Here is a 24572-nt window from a genome sequence, read left to right as displayed (position 1 = left end):
GGCAAGACTATTTGGGATATTTGTCAATATGGCCAACTCTACGTTCTAAATGTTTTCCTATCTGTGAGAAGAGATGGTTGCTAATAGGAACTTTCATAAATTGTGAATCACATGCAGTATTCTCGTCACCATAAGAAGAGTACGCATATCAACATTTTGCCATGTATTGTTTCATGTTTGCTGCTATCTCATTTAAATCCTGTCTGCCTACTAAACTACGAAACTAGAGTGAGTCAACAGCAAACGCGGAAGAATATACATATCATGTCACGTTTGCTTAATAGTGATACAGTCAGAAATGAACCACGGAAATTGACTAGATTTTTAAATCTAAGATGACTCTAATATCTGTGTAGAATGTAATGTACTAAAGAAGCGCCTGCACAGATTTTCAACGGAGAAAAATTTTCGCTCTCATTCCAAACATCATCTATCATATGCAGTCTATTATTTGGTTCTTGTTGATCATTATCAAAGAAAGCAGCAGTGTAGAACAACAACAAATAGAAGTTTCTTGCCATTGTTTCGCTAATGAGACAATTCCTCTCTCTCTCTCTCTCTCTCTCTCTCTCTCTCTCTCTCTCTCTCTCCCTCTCCCCCCCCCCCCCACCCCCACCCTTTTTTTTTTATTGTAGCGCGCACAAAAGCAAGCCTGGCCACAGGCCGTAAACACCCACTATCGGAATGAAACAAACAATGCATGACACAGTACAGTAATGCACTTTCAGATTAGGGTGACGTAAACACCTATAACAAAGAAAACTGTGCTGATCAGATCAAAGAAAAATAAGCAATCAATTCAAAACAGACGAAGCACGTGGAAAAGGAGCATAGCAATGGCTACCTGATAAAGCGTAACTGCTAAACATACGACTCAAACCAAACTTCTGTAGCTGCATCATCATTCATTCTACTTAAATTGTGTCTCATATTACAACGGACAAACTTTGTTTCGATTTGGAGATGCGGCCTATAATTTTTCTCTCCCCTTGAATTTCGAGTCTCAAATTTCAGGTGCGGCTTAGATTCGGGAAGTTTTTTTTTTTTTCCTTGATTTCGAGTCTCATTTTTCAGGTGTGGCTTAGATTCGAGTAAATACGGTAGATAGGCCGGGAGTGAGGTAGTATCGATATAGTCGCTCACTAGCTGTCAGACGTATAAGGTCATGTTAGATGTCACGGTGCGCATTATGTGTAAAATGAAGGAATACTGAGTTTCTTGCGTGTAGAATGAGTCGTGACTAAAGCTGTTGCAGTTACACACATTCTGACTAAAGCAGGCATTTTTTGATTGATTTGTTGGAAAGTTATGAGCGTATGAGATTTCGGCCTTTAGTGAAAAATCAGTGTAGCATATTCTGTGTTCATTATGGAATACTTGGCAAGCATTTCTATTATAGAAGACGACTGATAAGACCAAATGTGAAACTCACTTACAGTAGTGGATCAGTGCTTGCTGGTTTGCGTATTCCATCAGGTTGGGCTGGAAATCAATTTCTGGCTGCTTCTGCATGTGAAATTTGCTGTTTTGACTGTGAACTGAGAATCATGGAGTAGTATCTCACTAAATGTGGACTTGATAGCCATTCCCAGTTTTTGCCTAAGCAATAAAAAGCCTTGTCTTGGAATTTTCAGACACTTATCAAAGTCAAAAATAGACCATATTATGGCCCAAAATATTGATAAATATGGCCTTCAAGAACTGTTTTTCCACTACTAGAGTTACGCGGCCTCAGCAGGGTAGGTTAGGTGGCATTTTTCTTCAATGCTCCTTTTTCGCTGCCTAGTAAGTACCTACAATTGCAAAGTGAAGGGACGTTGAACGGCAGCCATACTGAAGTACATGGACATTTAATACGACCAGTACGAGGTACGAACTGCCCCCGCCCTGCTGCAGGAGCCCCAGCTGCCGATTCCAATTTTCATTTGGCTGCTGTGTACCGACTATGCTAAACAACCGAACGCAGGAGGTACTCCTAAGCTAATTAAGCTAGTATTGAGCACAGATTTATTAGGAGTCTGCACCTTCACATTACTGTCAATTATATAGCCTGGCAATGAATCACCACTTGCTCGTTTTTCATAGATAAGTTTGACATGGAGTGGGCACATTTTCTCCCCAGGAATAATGCTAAAGCCTCTCATTTTGCAGGTTTTTGCCTTTTCTAAACCAATTTCACACTATCAAGATGAAACAGATCGTTTATGGCGCTTGAAGGGTTCACAGCAAATTTTCTTATGTAGAGAAAACACACACACACACACACACACACACACACACACACACACACACCACTTAAATCACAGTGTGAAAGACTGTCGCTTCGCCATAATAAAAGTTCTTGTTCTTCACTGGTCAGTTCATTCACACAAGTCACCGCATTATCACATATATCTTGCAGATACTGTCCAAGAAACACTGCCTACTTGTACTTTCCATACTGCTTTAGCCATAAAACCAATATCTGTCATAAATAATTCAAAAGATGCTTGGTGTAACCTAAAAAGTAATTAAATATTTGAACATCTTTCCAGCCCATTGTTTCATAATAAAAGTATTTCACATTATTGTTGTAACATTAGGGGAATTACTTTTGTTTTGGAGTGAATAGTTAAAAACTGCAACAATTGAATTTTCAACCAATAATTGAATCTGGGTACAACCCAGTACAAGAGTTCAGAAATGCATGCTCAGTGAACACGACTTAAAACAAAGGAACTGGATGATGCAATACATGTAGTGTTCCCAGATATGACTTTTTCCTAGGGAAATCTAGTGCAGCCAACTTCAGCAATTTAGTGGTGGCATGGTAGTCATGTATTATCAATTTCAATATTTCTTTTACAATAACATTGTTTATCATACTTCCCATTATTTCTACATACTGAATCTTTTTGTGTGACATAATGGAATATTTAGAATAATATTGTAAATTTTTCAAAGTTATCTATGAGGGGGCAATACCTTAAAATTATAATGTCCATGCACAGATTTTGTTTAAAAGAAATAATTTAAAATTTTTTCTGGGATGTGGATGATGGATATTCACTACAAGAAGCAGGACTATAAAATATAAACCTTCCTCAATGAAAGCCTGAATCTACACAACTACTTATCATAAATGGAAAAGTAACCGATCTGCTGCATTTACATTTTGGAAATGTGAATATATCTATGTAAACTTCCACTATCCAAAATTTCATGGATTTGCGTGACAATGGGTGTCATTTCCTAACATTTCTGGACGATTTGACATAGAATGGCCCTATTTGCTTCTTTAAAACACAATATTGAAGTCAAAAACCTCTGATATATCACATTTACCTTGACAAATGCAACATAATGCCCTCCATGAAGTGTTCCGCTGTGTTCCACTACGCCATACAGAGAATACATTATTTGATTTTGATCTGGCCTCACAGTTGGAGACTCCTGAAAAAAGAATGGAAGGGCTCTTAGCAACTGAAACACATATCAGTAACTATTTTCTAAATCTGGGTATCAGAAATAAAGGTGTCAGTCTTTAAGAAATAATAATTTCAAACGTTCTAAGGCTGTGTGTTTCATACACTGTCTCCCACTTAGTTACTACAAATGATAAGTACGTACTACCACGACAAGCATACAAAATATGTATACTGGTTTGAGTGCCCTAATATGTACGTGCTCCTTAAAGCAGCTTTCACATGATAAGTCAAACACAACATTTTGTTAATTGCAGTTTATTTTAAATCACTATGGTTACAACTATGAGCAGAACAAACCAAAATGTTCAAAATGTATTGACAAGGATATACGAGAATGCCTGAAATATATTGTGACTGATAGAGTCAGTGCATTATACTTTATTATAGGCTATGATTGACAGAAATTAAGGTGACAACAGGTATGTCTCCAGGAAGCATCACAGAACTGCGAATAATCTGTATGTACTGGTTGGTTATAATTAGAAAGCAGCTACTTACAAAGGTGCAGTGTGCGCCGTAATATTGCAGCAAAACTGGAGAGAGATTCTAATGCATTAATGCAGAACTGATTTATGCGGGGGAGGGAGGGGAACTGAAACAACTGAGACAGTTTTTTCTGAGGAGTCCCAACAATAAAATTGTAGAGCACCAGTAAGATAGATATATTTTACACAAATGTCGGCTGTAGATGAAATATCATGTATTCTGGATGTTTGTCTTAAGGACTAGGTGAACTTTCATGCCAGTATGGAACATAACACGTTTCAGGTAACCTAACAAAACTTCAACACTTTTTTTCCGAAGTACAAAACTGTGACTGCACTGTATATGCACAAAGGGTTTGTCAACTTTTTTCATTTTTTGGACTATTTTAGAACCTACGGTTACAAAGTTTTCTATTGTAAACACTGTGATGCATTTAGTTTTGCTTTTAAGTCAATCAGTTCAGGAGATATCACAATTTAATGATTTTGTATGTTCATCGCAATGCCAAAGTTTAAAAATACAAATTAAGAACCAAACACCTACCAATTTTACAGCCCCAATTCTTGCTGATTCTGAGAAAGCAAGTAGTTAATCACAAAATTCTAAATTTAAAATGTTATTACAGGGTGTATACGTGGACAAAGAAAAAAGATTCCTGGATTTCCCGGATAAAAATAAATTTTCTCCAGGATGAAAAAACAGTTATCCCTGTTAATTGACAGTACATTTTCTCTCGGAACTGTATTACTTATCCATCCTTTGAATGGTTATGGTTTTATACATGGGCGTAGAATTTCCAGGCACTTTGGAAAACAAAACACAGGGGGAAAAAACATTTTGCAAAGATCTTTGATGTGCAGTAACATGTACATTGCATATTTTCGTATTACGAAAGTATAAATTTGAATTCCACCGAACAGCGCATGTTACTTTCCGAAGCATTGAAATCGAAATTGTGATGCGCTTTGTAAGCCAGTCATAGCTCATGACACGTGATTTTCACCAGCCGATGATACCAGGTATTCAGAGCTTATGACACGTGATGAAGTCAGCCAATAGCAGCATGACTGTTAAGTAGCACGAACACACAAACAGAAAAAGTGGATGGTTTAAATTAGTATACATAGTGTTGCTACAAGAAAAGTAAAGCTTTCACTTATAATATTGGTCTATGAGATTAATACGCTGGAAGAGAAGCTAAGCTTTCACATATAGTGGTGGTCTTTAATGCGCGTATTACAATTTAAGATATATCACACAAATGTGCCATTCAAATTTTTAATAATGATATAAATGTCGTCTGTTCTTCTGGGCTCGAAATTCGTCTATATGGCTCATCATCAAAGAGTTTATTTTTAAATGAGAATAAAACGCTCTTTGATTTAAGAAATTCATCGTACATTCTTGTACGTAGTTCAACTTCCGTAAAAGGAAATTTTCTTTGATAGTAACGCTTTTCAAACCACCATTCCAAATATTTTCCCGTGACCTGTTAGAAATAGGTTCTTTTCTACAGTTGCCAGAGAGCACCAGATGACAGGCGTCACCGCGCTTGCGCATCTATGATGTCGTAGGGAGCCCGTACGTTCGTATGTGCAAAACATTAAAAGATCTTACATTAGGTCATAAAAGAAACAAGACATTCGAACCCATGGCTGCTTACACAGCCAACAGCCACATTTCTGTAGCCAGAAGCGGGAGAAGGTACTACTCAACTGCGCATGCGCATGATTCCGCTTGTAACTGCTAAAACGAATCTAATGTAAAAAGTTGTGACGTCACGCTTATCGGAGACAAAAATGGCTCTGAGCACTATGGGACTTAACTACTCTGGTCATCAGTCCCCTAGAACTTAGAACTACTTAAACCTAACTAACCTAAGGAGATCACACACATCCATGCCCGAGGCAGGATTCGAACCTGGGACCGTAGCAGTCACGCGGTTCCGGACTGAGCGCCTTAACCGCGAGACCATCGCGGCCGGCCATCGGAGGCAATTTGTTGTTACGAATCATTGCATATTCTTCCTAAAGCCTTTGACAAATTTTGCTGTTGGCAAACGCTTGTATGAGCACTTTGTTTTGTTGATGTATATGGCGCATTTCCTTTGCAGTTTAAGTTTTATTTTCGTTTTTTCACTCGTTCGTGTTTTATTGCCGAAGTATTATTCTGCAGTAGCGGGATACAGCAATATTCTTTGTTAGAGTATCAGTTCTTACCAGTCAGAATTACAAAAATTTAACTGAAAACAATGAAAAATTCCCAGAATTCTAAAATATTCCCGGGTTTTTCCCAGATGAAAAAATTCCCGGGGTTTTCCCGGTTGTCCCGGGTCGTATACACCCTGTATAAGTTGTATTAGATACAATTTTGGAGCACCACACATCCTTCTATCATAATATATTTCTGAAATCTATTTCAAAAATTCTGTAAATGTAAGTTTTCTGAAAATAACTGTGTTTTTTAGATTTAGCATACTTTCTATTTCACATACGATAAAAATTTTTAACTATTATTTAACAATTTATAGATGGTTTCCATACTGAAATGCAGTGAAACATGAATGTGGATGAACATATAACATCAAAAAGAGGTGTCTTGTCTTATAGCAAAATACAAGAATACAACTCATTTTTTACTTGGAATTATTATTTCCAAAGTCTGATATGACTGATTTAATATTATTTACTTTTTCGTATTATCTTTCAAATTACAATTTATCTGTAATTAATGAAAAACATGACATTATTAATTACTGCCTAAGGCTGCTTCTATAAGTAGCCAAAGAGGAGAGCTGACATAGCAGCTTGGCAGTGTTCTTAGCTGAGTATAAACAGTGACAGAATATTAGTATTAAAGCATTACAAAGGCAATAGTAGGTAAGCTTTTATTATTAGATGTGTGTATTTCGAGTGACTGTCAGGACGTAGTTTCTGGTGTCATCACAGCATGTATTTGGAGCAAATTAACTGCCCAAAAGCAGTAATTTCATGTCAGTGTTTTCAATTAACACCAAAAAGGTAACCAATTTCATATCTCAAGTGTTGTTATTTTGGAAGTTCACAGTGTTCGTGGACTATGATGTGGTGTACAGTACAGAATGGAATTGCTTCATGTGCTGCAATTAATCAACATTTTATGTGCAACTGGGACTCTAGGCTCTTGGTTAAGTGAAACAGATCATGAGAGGTGACTCAAACGTGAATGTTTGGTGTACACTTTAAAATGAAGAAAGTGGCAGTTAGTTATCTGTCTGCTGCAGTAAGATCAAATCTACAGTAACTTCAGCAAGTTTGAATTATTTGTTGTTTCTCAAATATCACCAGATCTTATTTTCCAAAGAGACTGTGGATCAATTTATGGGGTGTGGAGATCTGTGATTAATTAGACATGATTCTGGATCACACATCCATGATGGCCTGTCAGCTTGTTCTCTACATTTTCCCAAAATATTCCCTTTAGAGTAATTTAAGTTGGTTCCATAAAGCTGAAAATTCTGACATTAAGTGCACCTTTGACATGCTTATGTTAAATAGTAGGAAGCTTGTAATCAGAAAGTAATTTTTGGACTCCTTACATAGGTCACATCAAGAAAATCTTACTTATTGTTTCCCTGCAATTCATGTATTTTTTCTATCTCTTCAAAGTACACGAGATAAAATTCTGAGTACTGGAAATAGAGAAATCTTTTTCTCTAGTCACTTAATTATGACTCCCCAACCACTCACAGCTGCTACCTCCACTGTCTAGTGGTCAGTATTGATGGTTATTGACAAAATGGACCTGGGTTTAACTGTAAGTAGTGGAAAGTTCTGAAATGGTGTACACTCAGCCTCACGAGGCCAAATAAGAAGTTGCTGAAATAAATAAGCAGCAAAACTGACATGCAGGACACTGAAGTGGTGACAACCAAATGGCTTACATCAAGAACCCAGTCACATATGATTGATTTATTTTATCACCCACAGTTGTCTTCCACTGCCCTTCTAACCTTCAGAAATTACTACTCGAACATTAGGGCACTGCTAGGCCATTATTCTTAACCCAGTTCTCCTATGGCTACAATTGTTCCCACTGTAAAACCAGCCCCATCCCTTCACCAAATAACACTTGTTCCAACACCGCTGCTTGAAAATCTGACAACACCAAAGGCAGAGCAACATATGAAACACTACTACAGCTCTGGTCAGGCCTACTGCCCACATCTCTCTCTCTCTCTCTCTCTCTCTCTCTCTCTCTCTCTCTCTCTCTCCCCCTCCCCCCCCCCTCTCCCCCCCCAAATTCAAAAAAATTGGCAACACTGAGCATCAATTGTTGCCTAGTTCAAGCCTAAGCAGAGTGTCAGTAGCAAGATGGTGTGTACATTTTTTTTATAAACTAACTCAAAGGAAAAGCATATTTTGTGGTATTATTCAAGCAGTTTATTTAATGAGCGAGTGTGTTTGTGAAAGCTGAAAATCAAAGAGTGGGTTTACAAACAGCTCCAACAAACAAGGCGCACTTTGACATCAGGAAGAACGTGACAGAGAAAGGCAACTGAGCATCTTGTAGACAATGGTGGTGCAGTGTTAGCATCTATATGCACTACCTTTAGGAAAGACTTGCAGAATGTAGGGAAAATCAAAAGTTATGACATTAAAAAAAAATACAGTGATATGCTACTGAGAAAACAACCACTGTAAGAAATAAACCTTGCTAATGTGAAGGTTACTTGTGCGGCAGCTTGTGGCATTGGTTTAAGAACTATCCTGCTTGTATGTTATACGGGAAAGTCCCCAATGTCCGATTTTCCCATGAAAAATATTAAACAACACAGCTCTTTAATCAAACTAAATGACTTAAGATAAAGACGAAGCGAGGCGGAACATCTATGAATTTTACAACAGTGGAAATATCTAACATCAGGAAAACTGATAAGTTAATTGAAAAATAAAATTTACTGGATCTGCTCGACAAGTATTAAACAATATAGGATTGAAATACAAAAGTCAGAATGAAGGCAGACAATTTCTACTCGAATATAACAACATACTGGCCTCCAGAATTCAACGATGTATTCACTATGGATTTCAGGTGATGTACCTATATTCAATTTGTACAAACAAGCAACAGACAACATGACCAACATAAGCCACCAGATCTGGAGAACAAAGAAGTTGCCAGAAGGATGGAAGAATCCAATTGTAGTACCAATACACAAGGAGGAGGACAAGAGAGATGCAAACAACTACAGAGGAATATCGCCACTAGAGGTCGGATACAAGGTGCTGTCAAAACTGTTGCTCAAGAGAATAGAAGAACATGTAGAAAGTACAGTTAGTGACTATCAAGTGGGATTCGGGAAGGGAAGAGGTTGTGTAGAACAGATATTTATCCTGAAGCAACTGATAAAACATAGGGCCTTAAAAAACAAAAAGACAGTAATAACCTTCATGGATTTCACAAAGGCATATGACTCCATCGACAGACACACTCTTCTTAGGATCCTGAAGAACAGAGGACTTGATAGAATTACACAAGAACTCATAAAAGAAATTCTGACAGACCCAAAAGCAAGGGTGAGATACAGAGGAGCACTGTCACAAGAATTTGAGATCAAGACTGGTGTTAAACAGGGAGACGGATTGTCACCAATGTTGTTCAACATAGCACTGGACGAAGTGATCAGGCAGTGGAGAGCAATAAAAGAGGAAATGGGAATACCAAAGACCCATGTGGGGGACAAAAAGGACAAAAGGGCTCAAGTAGACTGCCTAGCCTTTGCAGATGACATAGCAATAGTGAGTGAGACGGAAGAAGACGCAAAGACAACTCGACAACTTAAGTAATGTAGCCAGAAAGGTGGGGCTGAAGATCGCCTATAACAAGACAAAGACATTAAACACCACTGCAAACTGGGAAACACCGGAAGGCACTGTGCAAATGGTGGACAAATTTAAATACCTCGGAGAATTTATAACAGGAAGGAACAGGAGCAAGGAGGGAACAGCAGAGAGGATAAAGAAGCCGAGGTCAGCCTTCCGCACGACAAGAGAGATATACAATAAAAAGAATATATCCACAGAGGCAAAGATAAGCCACTAAAAGGCAACAGTGAGGAATGCAGTATTACATGCCGCTGAGACAATGACACTAGGATGAAATGGGGCAAAACAACTAGAGAAAGAAGAGAGAAAAACACTAGGTCCCAAAAGAGGTGAAGAGAGGTGGATGCAAAGACCTAAGGAAGATTGTACCAAAACATGAGAACAACATCCGGGGAAATAGACTTAGAAGGGCAAGGTTTGCTGGGCAAGTTAGGATGAGTATGGACAGAATGACGAAGAGAGTGTGGGAAACAAAAGGGAGGGCAAGGGGAAAGACAAGAACCAAGTGGATTGTTGATCTTCGAAAGGACTGGTTGGAATTGGGGATGAAGGTCGAAGGAAAGGAAAATTGGACGAACAAATATACACCGACAAATATGCCAGAGATCAATGACAGAGAAGAATACAGGAAAAGATTAGAATGTCACCAGTGGAGCTACCAGGAGAAATGGAAATAGAAGATCTTGGAAGGAGAGCGGGAGAGGAGAAGAGAGAGAATGAAGAGGTTCTTGGAGAAAAAGAGGAAAATGCAGTCCACAAAGGGGCTACCCCTGGTCCTACAGAGGCCCTAACGCAAGAAGAAGAAGAATTTGTACAAATTGGATTATTCAAAACCATTCTTTATAGTATACGTGGTACAATTTGAGTCAATGTGGGGGCCTTAAGGTGTCTGTTGGGAAAGAGGCTATGCTGACTGGTGCTCATATGGGGTCAGCAAAGACTGGTTTCTTGAAGAAAGTGAATTAGTTTACAGATGTAGCAAAACACACAAATCAGAAGATGATCATTCAGAAATGAACACAGCTAAGTTTAAAAACTGGTCTGGGATCAGTTTTTTTAATTAACTGGAGGAAGGTTTCATCACTGTCATGGACAATGCCAAGTATCATTCAACAGGCATGAACTGAGTGCCCACAATGAAAACACAGTAGGGTGATGTAGCCACTTGGCTGATTGGAAAAAATACTGTCTTCTCATCTACAGACACGAAAGCTGATATGTTGGATAAAGTTCATTTAAACAAAAAAGAACCCGTTTCTGAGCTAAATGTATTTGCTAATGAAAGGGAGCACTAAGTAGTATGCTTACAGCCTTATCATTGCTAGTACAGCCTGCTCTGAACTGATTTGGGCCCAAGTCAAGAAAGGAGTAGCTGCATAAAACACCACATTTGAAATCACAGATGCTGACTGCTTACTGCATGAGGCCTTGGAAAACACCACTACTAACAATGGCAGAAACATGTTCAGTATGCAGAAAATCTACAGAAAGGTTTTGAGAAAGAAGTCATCCGAGACACTGTAACTGAGCCTATAATCATCAACTGCAATGATGAGTCAACAACCACAGATGATACGAGCAGTAAAGAAGATGAATGAGAAAAATGCACTGAGGAAGATGACAGGTGAAGACAACTAAGATGGGACATCTGCCACATTTTAAACTTCCCTCAATTGACTGTGCAGTTACAACATCAATGCTTGATAACTAATAATTTAATAAAATATTTGCATTATTAGCATTTTGTATTCATTCACAACCAAAACTGACATGCATGATTAGGGAACTAGTGTTCTCTATGACTGTACAATGATTTGGAAAACAAGGTAGGTAGCAGCAGTGTCACAGGAAATCTGGTTTTACTGCAGATCTAGATTTCAGCTATCTTATACGTAATATCAGTGAATTTAGTATGTGTCACACATTAATTATGCATTTTCATCAGGGTGCTAATTTGCTTGAAATTCCAGTATTTTTCAGTCTGATACACATTTTTGTCACCAATTCATAAACATTTGCAATTCATATAAACATGTGATACCCAATGTTGTATATAATAATTTTGTACACTGCAGACTGCAAATAAGAAATTTAATGACAAGACATTTTAAAATATTTTCAAATTCAAATACTGGGATAATCTAATATTCAATTTCTAAGCATGCTCTACAGAATGTCTCGAATGACCAGATAGCACGCTATGCTACAGCGATCATTTGAGTCTTCCCATCTGGTACTAGTTTTCCTGAGCTCCAAAAAAAGGAAATTGCTGTGTAAGAGAGACCCTCATTAACCATCTTCCTGAAATTTATCTTGGTTAACAACCAATCCTATTTCTTTTTGGTAGCATTTATTTACTCATTTTGATTTTCATCCTATTCTACTTTTTTCCTGGCTCTTAATTGTACAGTTCTCATTTCTCTTCCTCTAAAAGCGTCTTTACTTCTGACTCAGTTCTATCATCTCTAAACTAATACTGACACAGTGCTTATCAATGTACTATGTTTTATCTCCTATTCTGATGCGGCCCCTTTCATCTTTGTCCCACCTTTTCTCACAACAGGTATATCCCTCTTTATTAGGGCCTGAGCAACCTGGACCTCCTTTAAAATCTTCCTAAAACTATCTCTCTTGACTATTACAGATTGATTAACAGTGCAAAAAGCTAAGATAGTTTTCTCGGCTTTTACATGTATGTATCGGCAGTTTATGGAATTTAAGCTTCTGAAGATAGGTACTGGCTGTCATACCTTCTTACAATTTCACAGTTTTATCTAGTGAATTTTCCCTTAGATAGACAATATTTATTAAAGTAAATACATGAATAAATGCATCTTCATAAGAACTAAATAACTATTTCAAAGCAGTACCTTTGAATTTTTTTAACGGTACTTTTTCAGTGAGACATACAGCACATTATCTTTTTTTTTTTTTTTTTTTTTTAATCAGGCCATAAGAGTAAAGTGGAATATTTATGATAAATGTGTCATCTAGCTGTATCACAAAGCTTTAATATTATGGAAAGGACAGCTGTGCGTTTGACCAAAAGCTTTGTTTTGGCAGTCTTTTTGTTGTGCCTATCTGTGACTCAGATCTCTGCTATATGGTGAGTAGCAACTACCCTTTTCATAATATTGGCATTGTTCCATCCTGAATTTTCCACTGTTTGTAACACGATGTTGGTATATATTATGTTACCAAAATTAACATATTCAGTTACCTTAGATTTTGTGGAACAAATAGGTGCAAGGTCCAAAACCAGTGGAAACGTAACATGGCGAGTGATCTTCCGCAATGTGTTCACATGAACTTGGAACCTTTTGAGGTGCAAGATCAGCACTGCTGGTGGGCTGCTGATCAGTAGTTGTTTTGTGGAGTTTGTGCACACCATCTTACCCTCTTTTCCTGGAAAAAGAAAGGACTATGAGCCAAACAAAATCATTACAATATACAGTTTACTGATATTATCATCTCAAGACTGCAACAAAACATGAAGACGTCTTGTTAACAAATACGCGATTTGAGACATTATGGAATATGTACGACTAGTTTCACAATTGACAGACTTCTAATGAAACAGTTACTGCATTTTAACTGGTTCATTGTATCAATAATGCCACTGCCCTTCCTTCCAGAAATCCAGTTATGCTCAAGTTGTCTCTGCCTATCAGAAGTGCATAACATCACTTTACCAAAGATATATATATATATAGTTAGTTATATTACTTGTTCCATGGATCATGAACACGATTCTTTCGTAATGATGTGGAACGTGTCAAAGTACAAAAGATTCATTTATCCCAAATAATCTTTGTTAGTCTTATATACGGTACAATGGTTAATACTTACTGTATTTCTTTAGCCTATGTCTAAAAATTCATCTATGGAGTAGAAGGAGTTGTCATTCAGGAATTCCCTCGACTTACTTTTCAATGCTGATTGGTTGTCTGTCAGACTTTTGATATTGTTTGGCAAGTGACCAAAAATCTTTGTGGCAGTATAATTCACCCCCTTTTGTGCCAATGTCAAATTCAATGAGCGGTAGTGAAGGTCACCCTGTCTCCTAGTATTGTAGCTGTGGACTGTGCTATTAATTCTGAAGTTATCTGGGTTACTAACAACAAATTTCATTAGGCTGTATATATATTGTGAAGCTACTGGCAATATCCCTAATTCTTTAAATAATTGTCTACAAGATGATCTTGGATGAGCCCCAGACATTATTCTGATAACACGTTTTTGTGCAATAAATACGTTCTTTCTTAGTGATGAATTGCCCCAAAAGATGATTCCGTAAGAGAGCAACGAATGAAAATATGCATGGTAAGCTAACTTACTGATATGCTTGTCTCCAAAATTTGCAATGACACTAATAGCATAGGTAGCTGAGCTCAATCGTTTCAGTAGATTGTCAATGTGTGTCTTCCAGTTTAAATTCTGATCAATACAGACACCCAGAAATTTCGAACAATCTGCTTTAGCTAAAGATTTTCCCCCACACTCTATATTTATTTCCGGTGTTATGCCTTTCCCTGTACTGAACTGTATGTACAGTGTTTTTTCAAAGTTCAATGAAAGTCCATTTGCGGAAAACCACCTAATAACTCTTTGAAAAACATTATTTGCATTTTCCTCAGCTGATTCTTGCTTTTTAGGCTTGATTACAATACTTGTGTCATCTGCAAAGAGAACCAAGTTTGCATCTTCATGAATATAATTAGGCAAGTCATTAACATATATTAAAAACAATAAAGGCCCCAAGACAGAACCCTGTGGTACCCCATTCTTGATACATCCCCAGTCTGAATAATCTGATGCCCTTTGTGTACTATGTGGGTTTACTGTTTCAACCTTCTGCATTCTACCAGTTAAATATGAAGTGAACCATCTGTGTACTGAACCATTCATTCCATAGTACTTCAGCTTATCTAAGAGGATTTCATGATCCACACAATCAAAAGCCTTAGAGAGATCACAGAAAATCCCAATTGGTGATGTTCTACTATTCAGAGCATTTAAAATTTGATCAGTGAAAGCATGTATCAAATTTTAAATGCTCTGGATCGTAGAACATCACCAATTGGGATTTTCTGTGATCTCTCTAAGGCTTTTGATTGTGTGGATCAGGAAATCCTCTTAGATAAGCTGAAGTACTATATATCTACATATATATCTCACAAACAGCTGTATAGAGCATACAGAGGGTATTTTGTTCATCATTCCCTTTTCCAACTGTGTTCACTATCTCACAGGTTAGTTGAATGTAAAAAGTTTACCAGAAATTGTTAAAAGCTATATCACACAGAGAGATGGAAAAATAAGTTCTCAAATTTGACAATTTGCAAACACAAAGTCAAGTACCATTTGATGTGACATGAGAGGTTAGTCTGTTAACAATATTATTGGATGAACTGTATGCGATAGGACAAGCAGTGTTGTGAATAATACATATATTGAAAGACTGCACAGAATCATGTCTGCCTTCAATCAAGACCATCACTGTAGGATGGAGTGATGTTTAATACACAGGGTGACTCATAAATCAGGAAAAATATTTCATACATTGTCAAAATAGCAAAGTAACCAAATTAAAAACAACTGAGGAATGTGAAATAAACTTGATAGTTCTAGATAAGCTCCAGAGAGAGAGAGAGAGAGAGAGAGAGAGAGAGAGAGAGAGAGAGAGTGGCGAGTCTTCACAACTTGTGTGTGTTCTCTCTCTCTCTCTCTCTCTCTCTCTCTCTCTCTCTCTCTCTCCCCCCCCCCCCCCCTTTCCTTTTCTTTCTCCTTATTAGTGTCATTTCCTAATCTAATTTCCTCAGTATGATTCGATTTAATTTGACTAAATTCCATTACCCTTGTTTTGCTTGCTTGGAGCGGATGTTGGTAATGAAGGTTGTGTGTGTGTGTGTGTGTGTGTGTGTGTGTAAAAGTGCCCTCTATTGGGATCAGAAAGGAACAATGTGAATGTCCACTGCAGTGCCATTTGTCTATCAAGTCATGCTCGATGTGAGGTCACTGAGTCAGGTATGCAACCCACAGCGAGGTTTAGAGCAGTTTCTCACTGGGAAGGACTGTCAAGAAGTGAAATTCAAGCCTGAATGTCTGCTGTGTATGGCAAACAGAAAATCTCATGTGCACGGGTTTTCATGAAATAAAGTATTTTGAGGTCAAGTGTCATGGAAAGACAGCGATCAGCCCATGCAGTCTTATTGTATCATTACCCTTACTGCCATCAGAAAAGGGGGGTAGTGGTGGGTGGAAGACATTTGGCTCATGTTGGGCACCAGTCATGGTATTACTCACACCTTCATAACAGAGCATCCAAAGGTACAGAAAATCTGTGCACAATGGGTTCACCCTTAGCCTGACAGAAGACCAGAAGTTTAAGCTATATTAACTTGTAAAAACCGGATTTATATACCAGCTGAAATATTTATTCCAACGCATGCATTCGACACTACAAAACAAATATCTCCAAAATCCTTTAAAGTTTATTCTGTAATGACGTTACGATGTATATTCTTTGTATTTTGTGATAATGTTTTGTCTTCTGCTATACCATTCCTGCAATCAATAGTGATGTGTTACGACAATGAAAGGAACCTGCGACCACTGGAGGTACTCTATTTTACTTATTTTATTGTAATTTTTTGATATATGTTTAGTTTTTGTCAAAACCTAGAACCATTTTCTGAAATTTGTTTCTCCACTAGACAGTGGCCCAAGTTCCACCAAAAAATCTTAAAAGAACACACACACTAATGTCATACTAACAAATGTAAATCTTCCTTATGATGGAGGATTAAACCTTTGAAACACATTGTGAAGATAAATACACAATGACAGGTAACAGTAAACTTGTTTCATTTAATGTCAATAACCGCCACAGAAAAGCCTAACCTAAAATATTCACATTTAAAGAATACCAAAAGTTGAAATGAATGTCTACATCACTGCAGCACATGGAATGGTATCATGATGAAGAGTATTGTTTCCTGCCCAATGTTGTCATTGTACTTAGCCGGAGAGGAAGTGCCAGAGCCAACAATGGAAATACAATGGAAGTACATGGATTCACTCCCATAAAAAAAAATAATATATATCCAAATCGGCACTTTTCTTTGACTGCTAGGGCCTGCTGCTGATTGACGTTTTGGCTCGTGGTACCAAAATTAATGCACACCAGTATATTGTTGATGGATGGCGGCATTCTGTTACAGGATAATGCCCACCCACATGTTGTCAATGTTGTTTTGACTATGGAACATAAGTTTCACTGGGAAGCCCTTACACATTCTCCAAATAGTCCCAATCTCTCAAAATGCTTTTTTTTTTGGGGGGGGGGGGGGGGCAGCCTGAAGGAGGACATTTGTGGCCATTTATTTGCACCAGATGAAGATATGTACATTTGGGTCCATATGCAACTGCTGACATTTTTCCATGAAGGCACTGACCATCTTGTCACTCAATGGGATAAATATATGGACAGTCATGTCAATTACTTTTGAAATAATAAACTGTTTACTTCCTTTTTTACATCTCTTTCATTTTTATCTGACTACCCCTTATAGCTCCGCCACACACCGTCAGGTGGCCTGTGGAGTATGGATATGGATGTGGATGTAGATGTAGCTGCAGATGCAGATACAGATGTAGCTGTTCAGTCCACAGACTGAATAACGTCAGAGTCGTGCTATAATCCTGCCTCACTCCCTTCTTGACTACTGTTTACCTTTCATATCCTTCAGCTAATATAATTGAAGTCTGGTTTCTATACAAGTTGCAGATAGCCTTGTGCTGCCTATATTCTACCCTGCTACCATTAGAATTTCAAGGACAGTATTCTCTAGTAAACATTCTAAAGTTTTCTCTAAACCTAAGAGTGCTGTAAACATGTTTGACTTTTCAGCTGTTTTTTAACATAAGACTTAGGGGAAGCATTGTCTCAGGTGTTCCTACATTTCCCCAGAATTCGTATTGATCCTCCCGGATGTCAAACCCTGCCAGTTTTTCCTTTCTTCGGTAGATAATTCATGTCAGTATTTTGGAGCCATGACTTGTTAATCTGATAAGTCAGTAGTGTTCACATCTGGTAGTACCTTAGGAACTGGAATTATTACACACTTCTCTGAGTCCAATGGTATTTCTTCAGTATCACGTATATTGTACACCAGGTGAAACAGTTTTGTTGTGATTGGCTCTCCGTAACATTTCTCCAACTCTGAGAAGATATTTTCTATTCCCAGGGCCTTGTATTAACTTAGGTCTTTCAAAGCTCTGTTTAATTCTTCTCACAAGTCATATCTTTTTGTATATTAGGATCTGAAAAAAGAAAGTTATTTTCATGCGAAGCTCTACTTAGTTTGGAGCTCACAATAAGAATATTACTAATACCGTACAAACAGTTCTGGTCCATAAACATTTTCCCATATGCGCAACTTATCATTTGACAGTCCTCCTCGTTTCACCCATGTCAACTTTCGCCACAAACTGCAATACACAGTGTATACCAATCTCCCACTTGGATGCTCTTCTAAACTTGGTGCCCCAAGTGGCAGCTTGCATGGCTAGAGCCTAACTGTCCCTACTAACGATGTACCAATTCTGACTGAGAAACACTTCAAAGTGCAAGACATCAAGCACCTTTTAAGAATAATCATCACTCAGTGAAAAAAAAATATTCTGATCCCCACAGATTAATCAAAAACTGTGTTTTTCTGTAACTGATAACAAATACTACAATGTACATTAAACAATAAAAAGTGTCCATGACAGTAAAAGGACTCAACAAAATAATTAGAAGAAGAAGAAGAAGAAGAAAAAGAAGAAGAAGAAGAAGAAAAAGAAGAAGACGAATATGGGGATTACACTCTTCATACATGACGTTTTCGGTGATAGAGAGTATTAAAATTTTTGAGTGTAACTATTATTCCAGATTTGAGTAATTTAAGTAGCTTAGCACAAATTTTCGTTTTACTCTATAGCTCCCAAGGCTAGAGATTTGGAGTGACGTTTACAGAACTGCTCTATACATAAATATCTACATACACCAATGCTGCATGGCAGAAGGTACCTCGTAAATCACTAGTCATTCCCTTTCCTCTTCCATTTGCAAGTGGAGGAAGGAAAAAATGATTATCTATATCCTTACTTCCATATGAGCCCTGTTTTCTCTTATCTTGTCTTTTATGTTGCCAGCAGTAGGACCGTTCTCAGTTTGTCACGAATTCCAGTTCTTTAAACTTTTTCAATAATGTTGCAAGATAAGATCATCATCTTCCTTAAATGTATTCACAGCTGTGTTCATAGAGCATTTCCATAACATCCAAGTGTTGGTCTCTAAAATGCTTCCATATCTCCCTTTCCTTCAACCTGGTGGGGACCCCAAGCACTCTGGCAGTACTCTAGAATGAGTCATACAAGTGTTCTGTACATGGTCTCATTTACAGATTAGCTAAACGTCCCTAGAAGTCCCAAGTAAAACAAAATTGATCATTTATATTCCTTACAACTGACCTTTTGTGTTTGTTCTACTTCATGATGATTTACAATGTTGCACCCAGATATTTAATCAGCTTGACTGCATCAAGCAGCACACTACTTATACTATTTTCAAACATTACAGGATTATTTTTCCTACTCATCTGCATTAGGGTGGTTTTTTTTTTTTTTTTTTTTTTTTTTTTTTTGAGAAAAATGCCTTTCATCACACAAATTATAATTTTTTTCCAAGTCATCCTGTATCATCCTCCAATCACTCAGGCAATAATAATTTCCTGCAGACTTCAGCATTAACAGCAGCAAACAGTCGCAGATTGCTCACATTGTCTCTCATATCGTTTTATGTATATAGATAACAATGGCACTCCTATCACACTTCCCTGGGGCACTTGTGGCAGTACTTTTGTCTCCAATGAACACTTGCCGTCTTGAACAGCATACTAGGTTCTATTACTTCAAAAGTGTTCTCGCCACTAACATGTCTGAGTACCTAATCTGTATGCTCAGAACTTCAATAACGGTCTGCAATGTTGTACTGAGTTGAACACTTTCCGGTAATCTGGAGAAATTAAAGCCATCTGTTGTCCTTCATCCATAGTTCACAAGATATCATGCAAGAAAAGGCCAAGCCTAGTCACTCTTACTCTTTACTGTCTGCCACTAATTTTAACAAATTTTCTTCTGGCCAGTTTTTTCTACCCCCATTTTTCAAGTTTTGTAACACTTATACATAACATATGTACTGCTTCTCATATCTGGTGTACAAGAACTACTACTAAACCAGTCCCAAGATAAGGTACTACCACACAAAATGTGGGTTAAAGAAAGTTGAGTTTTATAAATAATGTATAACTGCCTTAGGCTGTTTGGTGTAACATATCACTCTGGCAGAGTGACGTGTAGCTATATGCCTACCTAGCTGACGAATGAGGGTCACGATAGTTGAAACCATATAATAGTTTAGTGGTTAAGGATGGAAAGCTGTTTGTGGGCTTTTGAAGCCTGTTTTGCACATTAAGCTTATATGGCTGCACGCCACAGACGGCAATCACAGTTTTTCCACAAGCTTTGGTGCCTATGCGGGGTTTTTGTAATCTCTGTGAAATGACGTGCTGGTTTGGAGCAGCGTGGTGCACCACTGAGTAACGAGTACATCATGACAATGCAATACAATGCCACAGCCAGCGGACAGAAGAGGCCTAGAGCTCTGTCAAAAATTTCATTCATGTAACGTAATGAGTAAATGTATGATAAACTGTACATATGAGCAATGGTTCCCTGTTACCTAAAGTTGAAATACAAAAAGTGACAGCATGTTGAGATTCAATTTAAGCTTGTGTGTGCTGCACAGTCAACAGTCCACAAATGAAAGTTATTGGTTTGGCACAGCAGTTAAGAATTGAAAATAACAACAAAGTTAAATCTGAACACACAAATATTTTAGTGGAATTTTGCAATTATTATTCTAATTTATTTTTGAATATTTCAACATTTCGACCACAGTTATACTGCAAAAATGCAGTTAAAATCAGACAAACTGTATGATGAGAAGAAGATTTTCACACACAGTCTTAAAATTCATCACTGACATATTGAAATTAGGTACCATAATTTAAGATATGTCAAAACATATTACACTGCCTGGCAATCTCATGACTACCTTGATTTCACTGTCAAATCTCTAAATTGTCATCTGTATAAAAGAACATAGAACTACAAACTATTAACGAGAACATAAAATAGCTTACATCATGAATCACTTGCATTAAGGGAGTGCTATTACTACCACAGGAACTGTTATACCATCAGGCAATTGAAACACCCAGATTAATTCACATATTGCAGCATGTAAAATATGAACTTCTTCCATATCAGTGATGATATTTAAATGTGCATTGTGAAAGTGGGTACTCTTCAAATTATGAGGAGGACAAATGTGACAACAAATACATATACAAGAGTACAACAATTCGTTAGTTATACAAAAATGAAAACCAAACTTATGGGTATCTTATGTAGATAAAACAATGCAGTGAGTGGTAACACTTTGTTACCACCTCTATCACACCAGCACCTCGCTGTCCGTTAATTCAGCAGGATGCGAGATGTCAGCCCATCACATATTAATTCAACTAGCCCATTGTCGTATGGTAGCTGAGCTGACAAGTCAGGCACCAAAATCGATGGTCACCAGCCACACACACTGACAAAGAATGTGGCGATTCAGAACTTCCTCAGTCTCACTTCCCCTTGAACTAGCAACCTCTAGACACAGTGCAACTGCACAAGAATACAACGGCAATCTTGGCGATAGAAGCAAATTAGTAAAATACCAAGTTTGGTATAAATAGCTCTCAAATTACTAAGAATAACTTCTTGGGCTGCATAGGGGTTAGAGTGCTGTAATGTGTCTTATTGATTACATGTGGTACTGCCTTCTTACTTAAAGCAGCGCGCGCGCACGCACACACACACACACACACGCGCACACACACACACACACACACACCCTTAAAAACGGATATATGCCCTAATGCTAAATGAAAAAGTGCTAACTTTTTGTGAGGGGTAGAAACCCAAGCATCTGTTGCTGTGTGTGTGTGTGTGTGTGTGTGTGTGTGTGTGTGTGTGTGTGTGTGTGTGTGTGTGTGTAGGCAGGGAGGTAGGGCTACAGTTTTCTTATGGAACTTCTAGCAGTACTATCAAGAGTTAAGGAAGGAAAACAGCAAAGAATAACGATACATTACCCCTATTTTCAAATGGACGAGTCCATGAGTATAAGTTACACGATACCCAAACAAAAATGAAGGCATTTTATTGTGCATATCACACAAATAGCAAATATGTAAGCATGAATCTTACAAAACTGAGCTCAATACCCATCCTCAAATGTGCTAATAAAAAATCAATGTTATATTTGGATATACAATCTTCTTGAAGATAACAATCATACTTCAAAAATAAGGCTACACCAACAATAATTAAGTTAACAGCCAATGTGATTGACTCGGGAAACAATCTTGCTGTTGAACTCACCTTTGTTGTGCCTCTGGGTGCAGTTCACACAGCCCACTTTGTTGTTACCAGTCATCAGCTCAATTGCAGTAAACTGGTTCAAGCAGGAGAGCACTGAACACTCTCCCTCTGCACACTGATACCGTGGTGCAAGAGTTCGATTTTTGGTATCATATTCATCTGCTCCCTCAGGTGATGGTGGTGATAGGATGGGAGATGGTGTACAGCTTGTTACACCATTCAGAACAGCACCTGTCTCATCACCAGCTGCACCGCCAGGGCTCAAAGACAGAGTGCCAATTCCACTGCAGATGTCCACAACGGGTGTCTCTTCTCCGACTGACTGGTTGGGTGTGGGCAGCATGTCATCTGCCTCACGGAATCCAAAGCGAGAGAACGGCCTATCCTCCAGATCAGCAAAGTCAGCCGAACCCATATCCGGCACGGGGCTGCCACATGCAACTTCCACACTGACATCAGAGGAGGCAGGACTGGGTGCTCCTGTTGGTGAAGATGCAGGTGGTGGAGGCAGAGGGATTATCTGTGGCAGTGAGAGTGTCAGCTCAGACCGCCCCGGAAGTGACAGTGTTGGTGAAGGTGAGTGTGGTGGTGGTGGAGGAAGTGGTATGATGGACAACGGGTCAGCTTCTCTTGCACCTACAAACAGAAAATGTATTAACCAAAAAATATTTACTTCTTTTAAAATATTTACTTCTTTTAAAACATGTACGCCTTTTAAAACCTAGGGCTTTATAACTTCAACTTAACTTTGGTGAAAATTTTGCAAAAGCAACAATTCTAAAGACACCACACATTCAATTCAACTGATTATCTATGACCTTTGCTATCTCTGACAGAATTTCATTGGTAAATTTAAAAGTTTTTATTGCTTTATTTTAAACTTTAATCCCTTTCTCAAATTTCTTTATGGTTTCTTTGCTGCCTGTTCTACGTACAGATGGAGGATAGGCTACAAAGCTATCCCATTCCTTTCTCAACCAATCCTATAAAAATACTCTTAAAATATTCCTGCACAACCTCCAAAATTTCGTGTGTCTGGGCTCACCCTGTGTAATAGCAAATACAACCTACAGGATCAACAACACAAAACCACCAAAACAGCACATGAACCAGCTTATATGAAAACAAAAATTGCTCACAGTGATTGCATTCAGAATACTTACAAGCAGTTGGAGACCCAGGGCTGGCTAATGCTGAATCACCATTGTTGAGCAATGGCCCCACTACAATGTGCTCATCGTCATTGTAATCAGCATACTCATCACAGAGCAGTGGAGCGCCCAAAATGGGGCTTGAACCTCCCGAGTCCTCCCGACCCACATCTGCCTTCTCTGAGCTGTAGCCAGACTCTCCATTCTGCCCTGGTGCCAGTGTTGCTTCTTGCTCCAAGTTATCTTCTACATCAGCATCACTGTGCTCTGCATATCAAACAGACCAACATTTATTTACACCTTATTCCTGATGGCCCTACTGCAACCAAGTTTGTACTAACACTCAACTAAACAAATTATCTAACAAACAATTTTCTGCAATTATTTTGCCACTGATGAAGAGTATTATATACAAATAAGTTGTCTGAATTACCAAATTCCCCATACTCACATCCAGTATCAACGTCAACACCACACAACTTACGTTCTCTCAAGTTAGCTTTTTCAGTAGGGAAAATATGTATGTATTTGATTTGAGAGTCCACAAATAGTTCATAACAATCTCAATTCCTTGTTAAGTATCCTCATCAGTGCTCCACATGTGTAATTCAGAGATCAGGCAATGTTTGTGTAAAAAACTAAAAATCTTTACCAGAAGAATTCTTTTTTTAAATTAATATTATAAAAAACGTTTTAGAACTGCAACTAATATGACTCCAATCAAAAGTTTGCAACTAAAGTAAATATCAGTCAAAGCTTTTATTCACTACAAATGTGGTGCACAAATGATCCATTTTTCTGAAAGTGGTACTCCAATCTTTTTTTAAATTTTTTTATATAAAATCTCTACAGAAGCTATGGGAAAATGGCTAAAATCAACTTGACTGGTGAAGGCTGAGTCATCACAATCTGGTTATTGTTCTACTGTATGTTCTAGCAATGACATGAAGTAATTCAGAGGAGTGTTGCCGTAAATTACCATCAGTATTCTTCGAATTAGCTTCAGCCTGCTTCCAAAATGCAGAAATCTACCCCAATAAAAATATACTTCTGCAATTCAA

General features: G+C 38.0%; 1 protein-coding gene across 7 annotated transcripts in view; it reads right to left on the bottom strand.

Moving 5' to 3' along the window:
• LOC126335315 (ubiquitin carboxyl-terminal hydrolase 45) overlaps positions 1-24572 on the bottom strand; it is a 159193-nt gene that overhangs the window by 33293 nt on the left and 101328 nt on the right. For all 7 annotated transcript variants that reach the window (XM_049998466.1, XM_049998469.1, XM_049998471.1 and 4 more), the window contains exons 11-14: positions 23524-23778; positions 22361-22996; positions 13041-13225; positions 3325-3432 (exon numbers count right to left, since the gene is read on the bottom strand). In XM_049998466.1, the coding sequence (XP_049854423.1) occupies positions 3325-3432; positions 13041-13225; positions 22361-22996; positions 23524-23778 (1184 nt within the window). The remainder of the gene's footprint in view (positions 1-3324; positions 3433-13040; positions 13226-22360; positions 22997-23523; positions 23779-24572) is intronic.

The sequence above is a fragment of the Schistocerca gregaria genome, chromosome 2 (genome assembly GCF_023897955.1).
Source record: "Schistocerca gregaria isolate iqSchGreg1 chromosome 2, iqSchGreg1.2, whole genome shotgun sequence".
In the NCBI taxonomy this organism is placed as follows: domain Eukaryota; kingdom Metazoa; phylum Arthropoda; class Insecta; order Orthoptera; family Acrididae; genus Schistocerca; species Schistocerca gregaria.
This window is presented reverse-complemented; position numbering and strand designations above follow the sequence as displayed.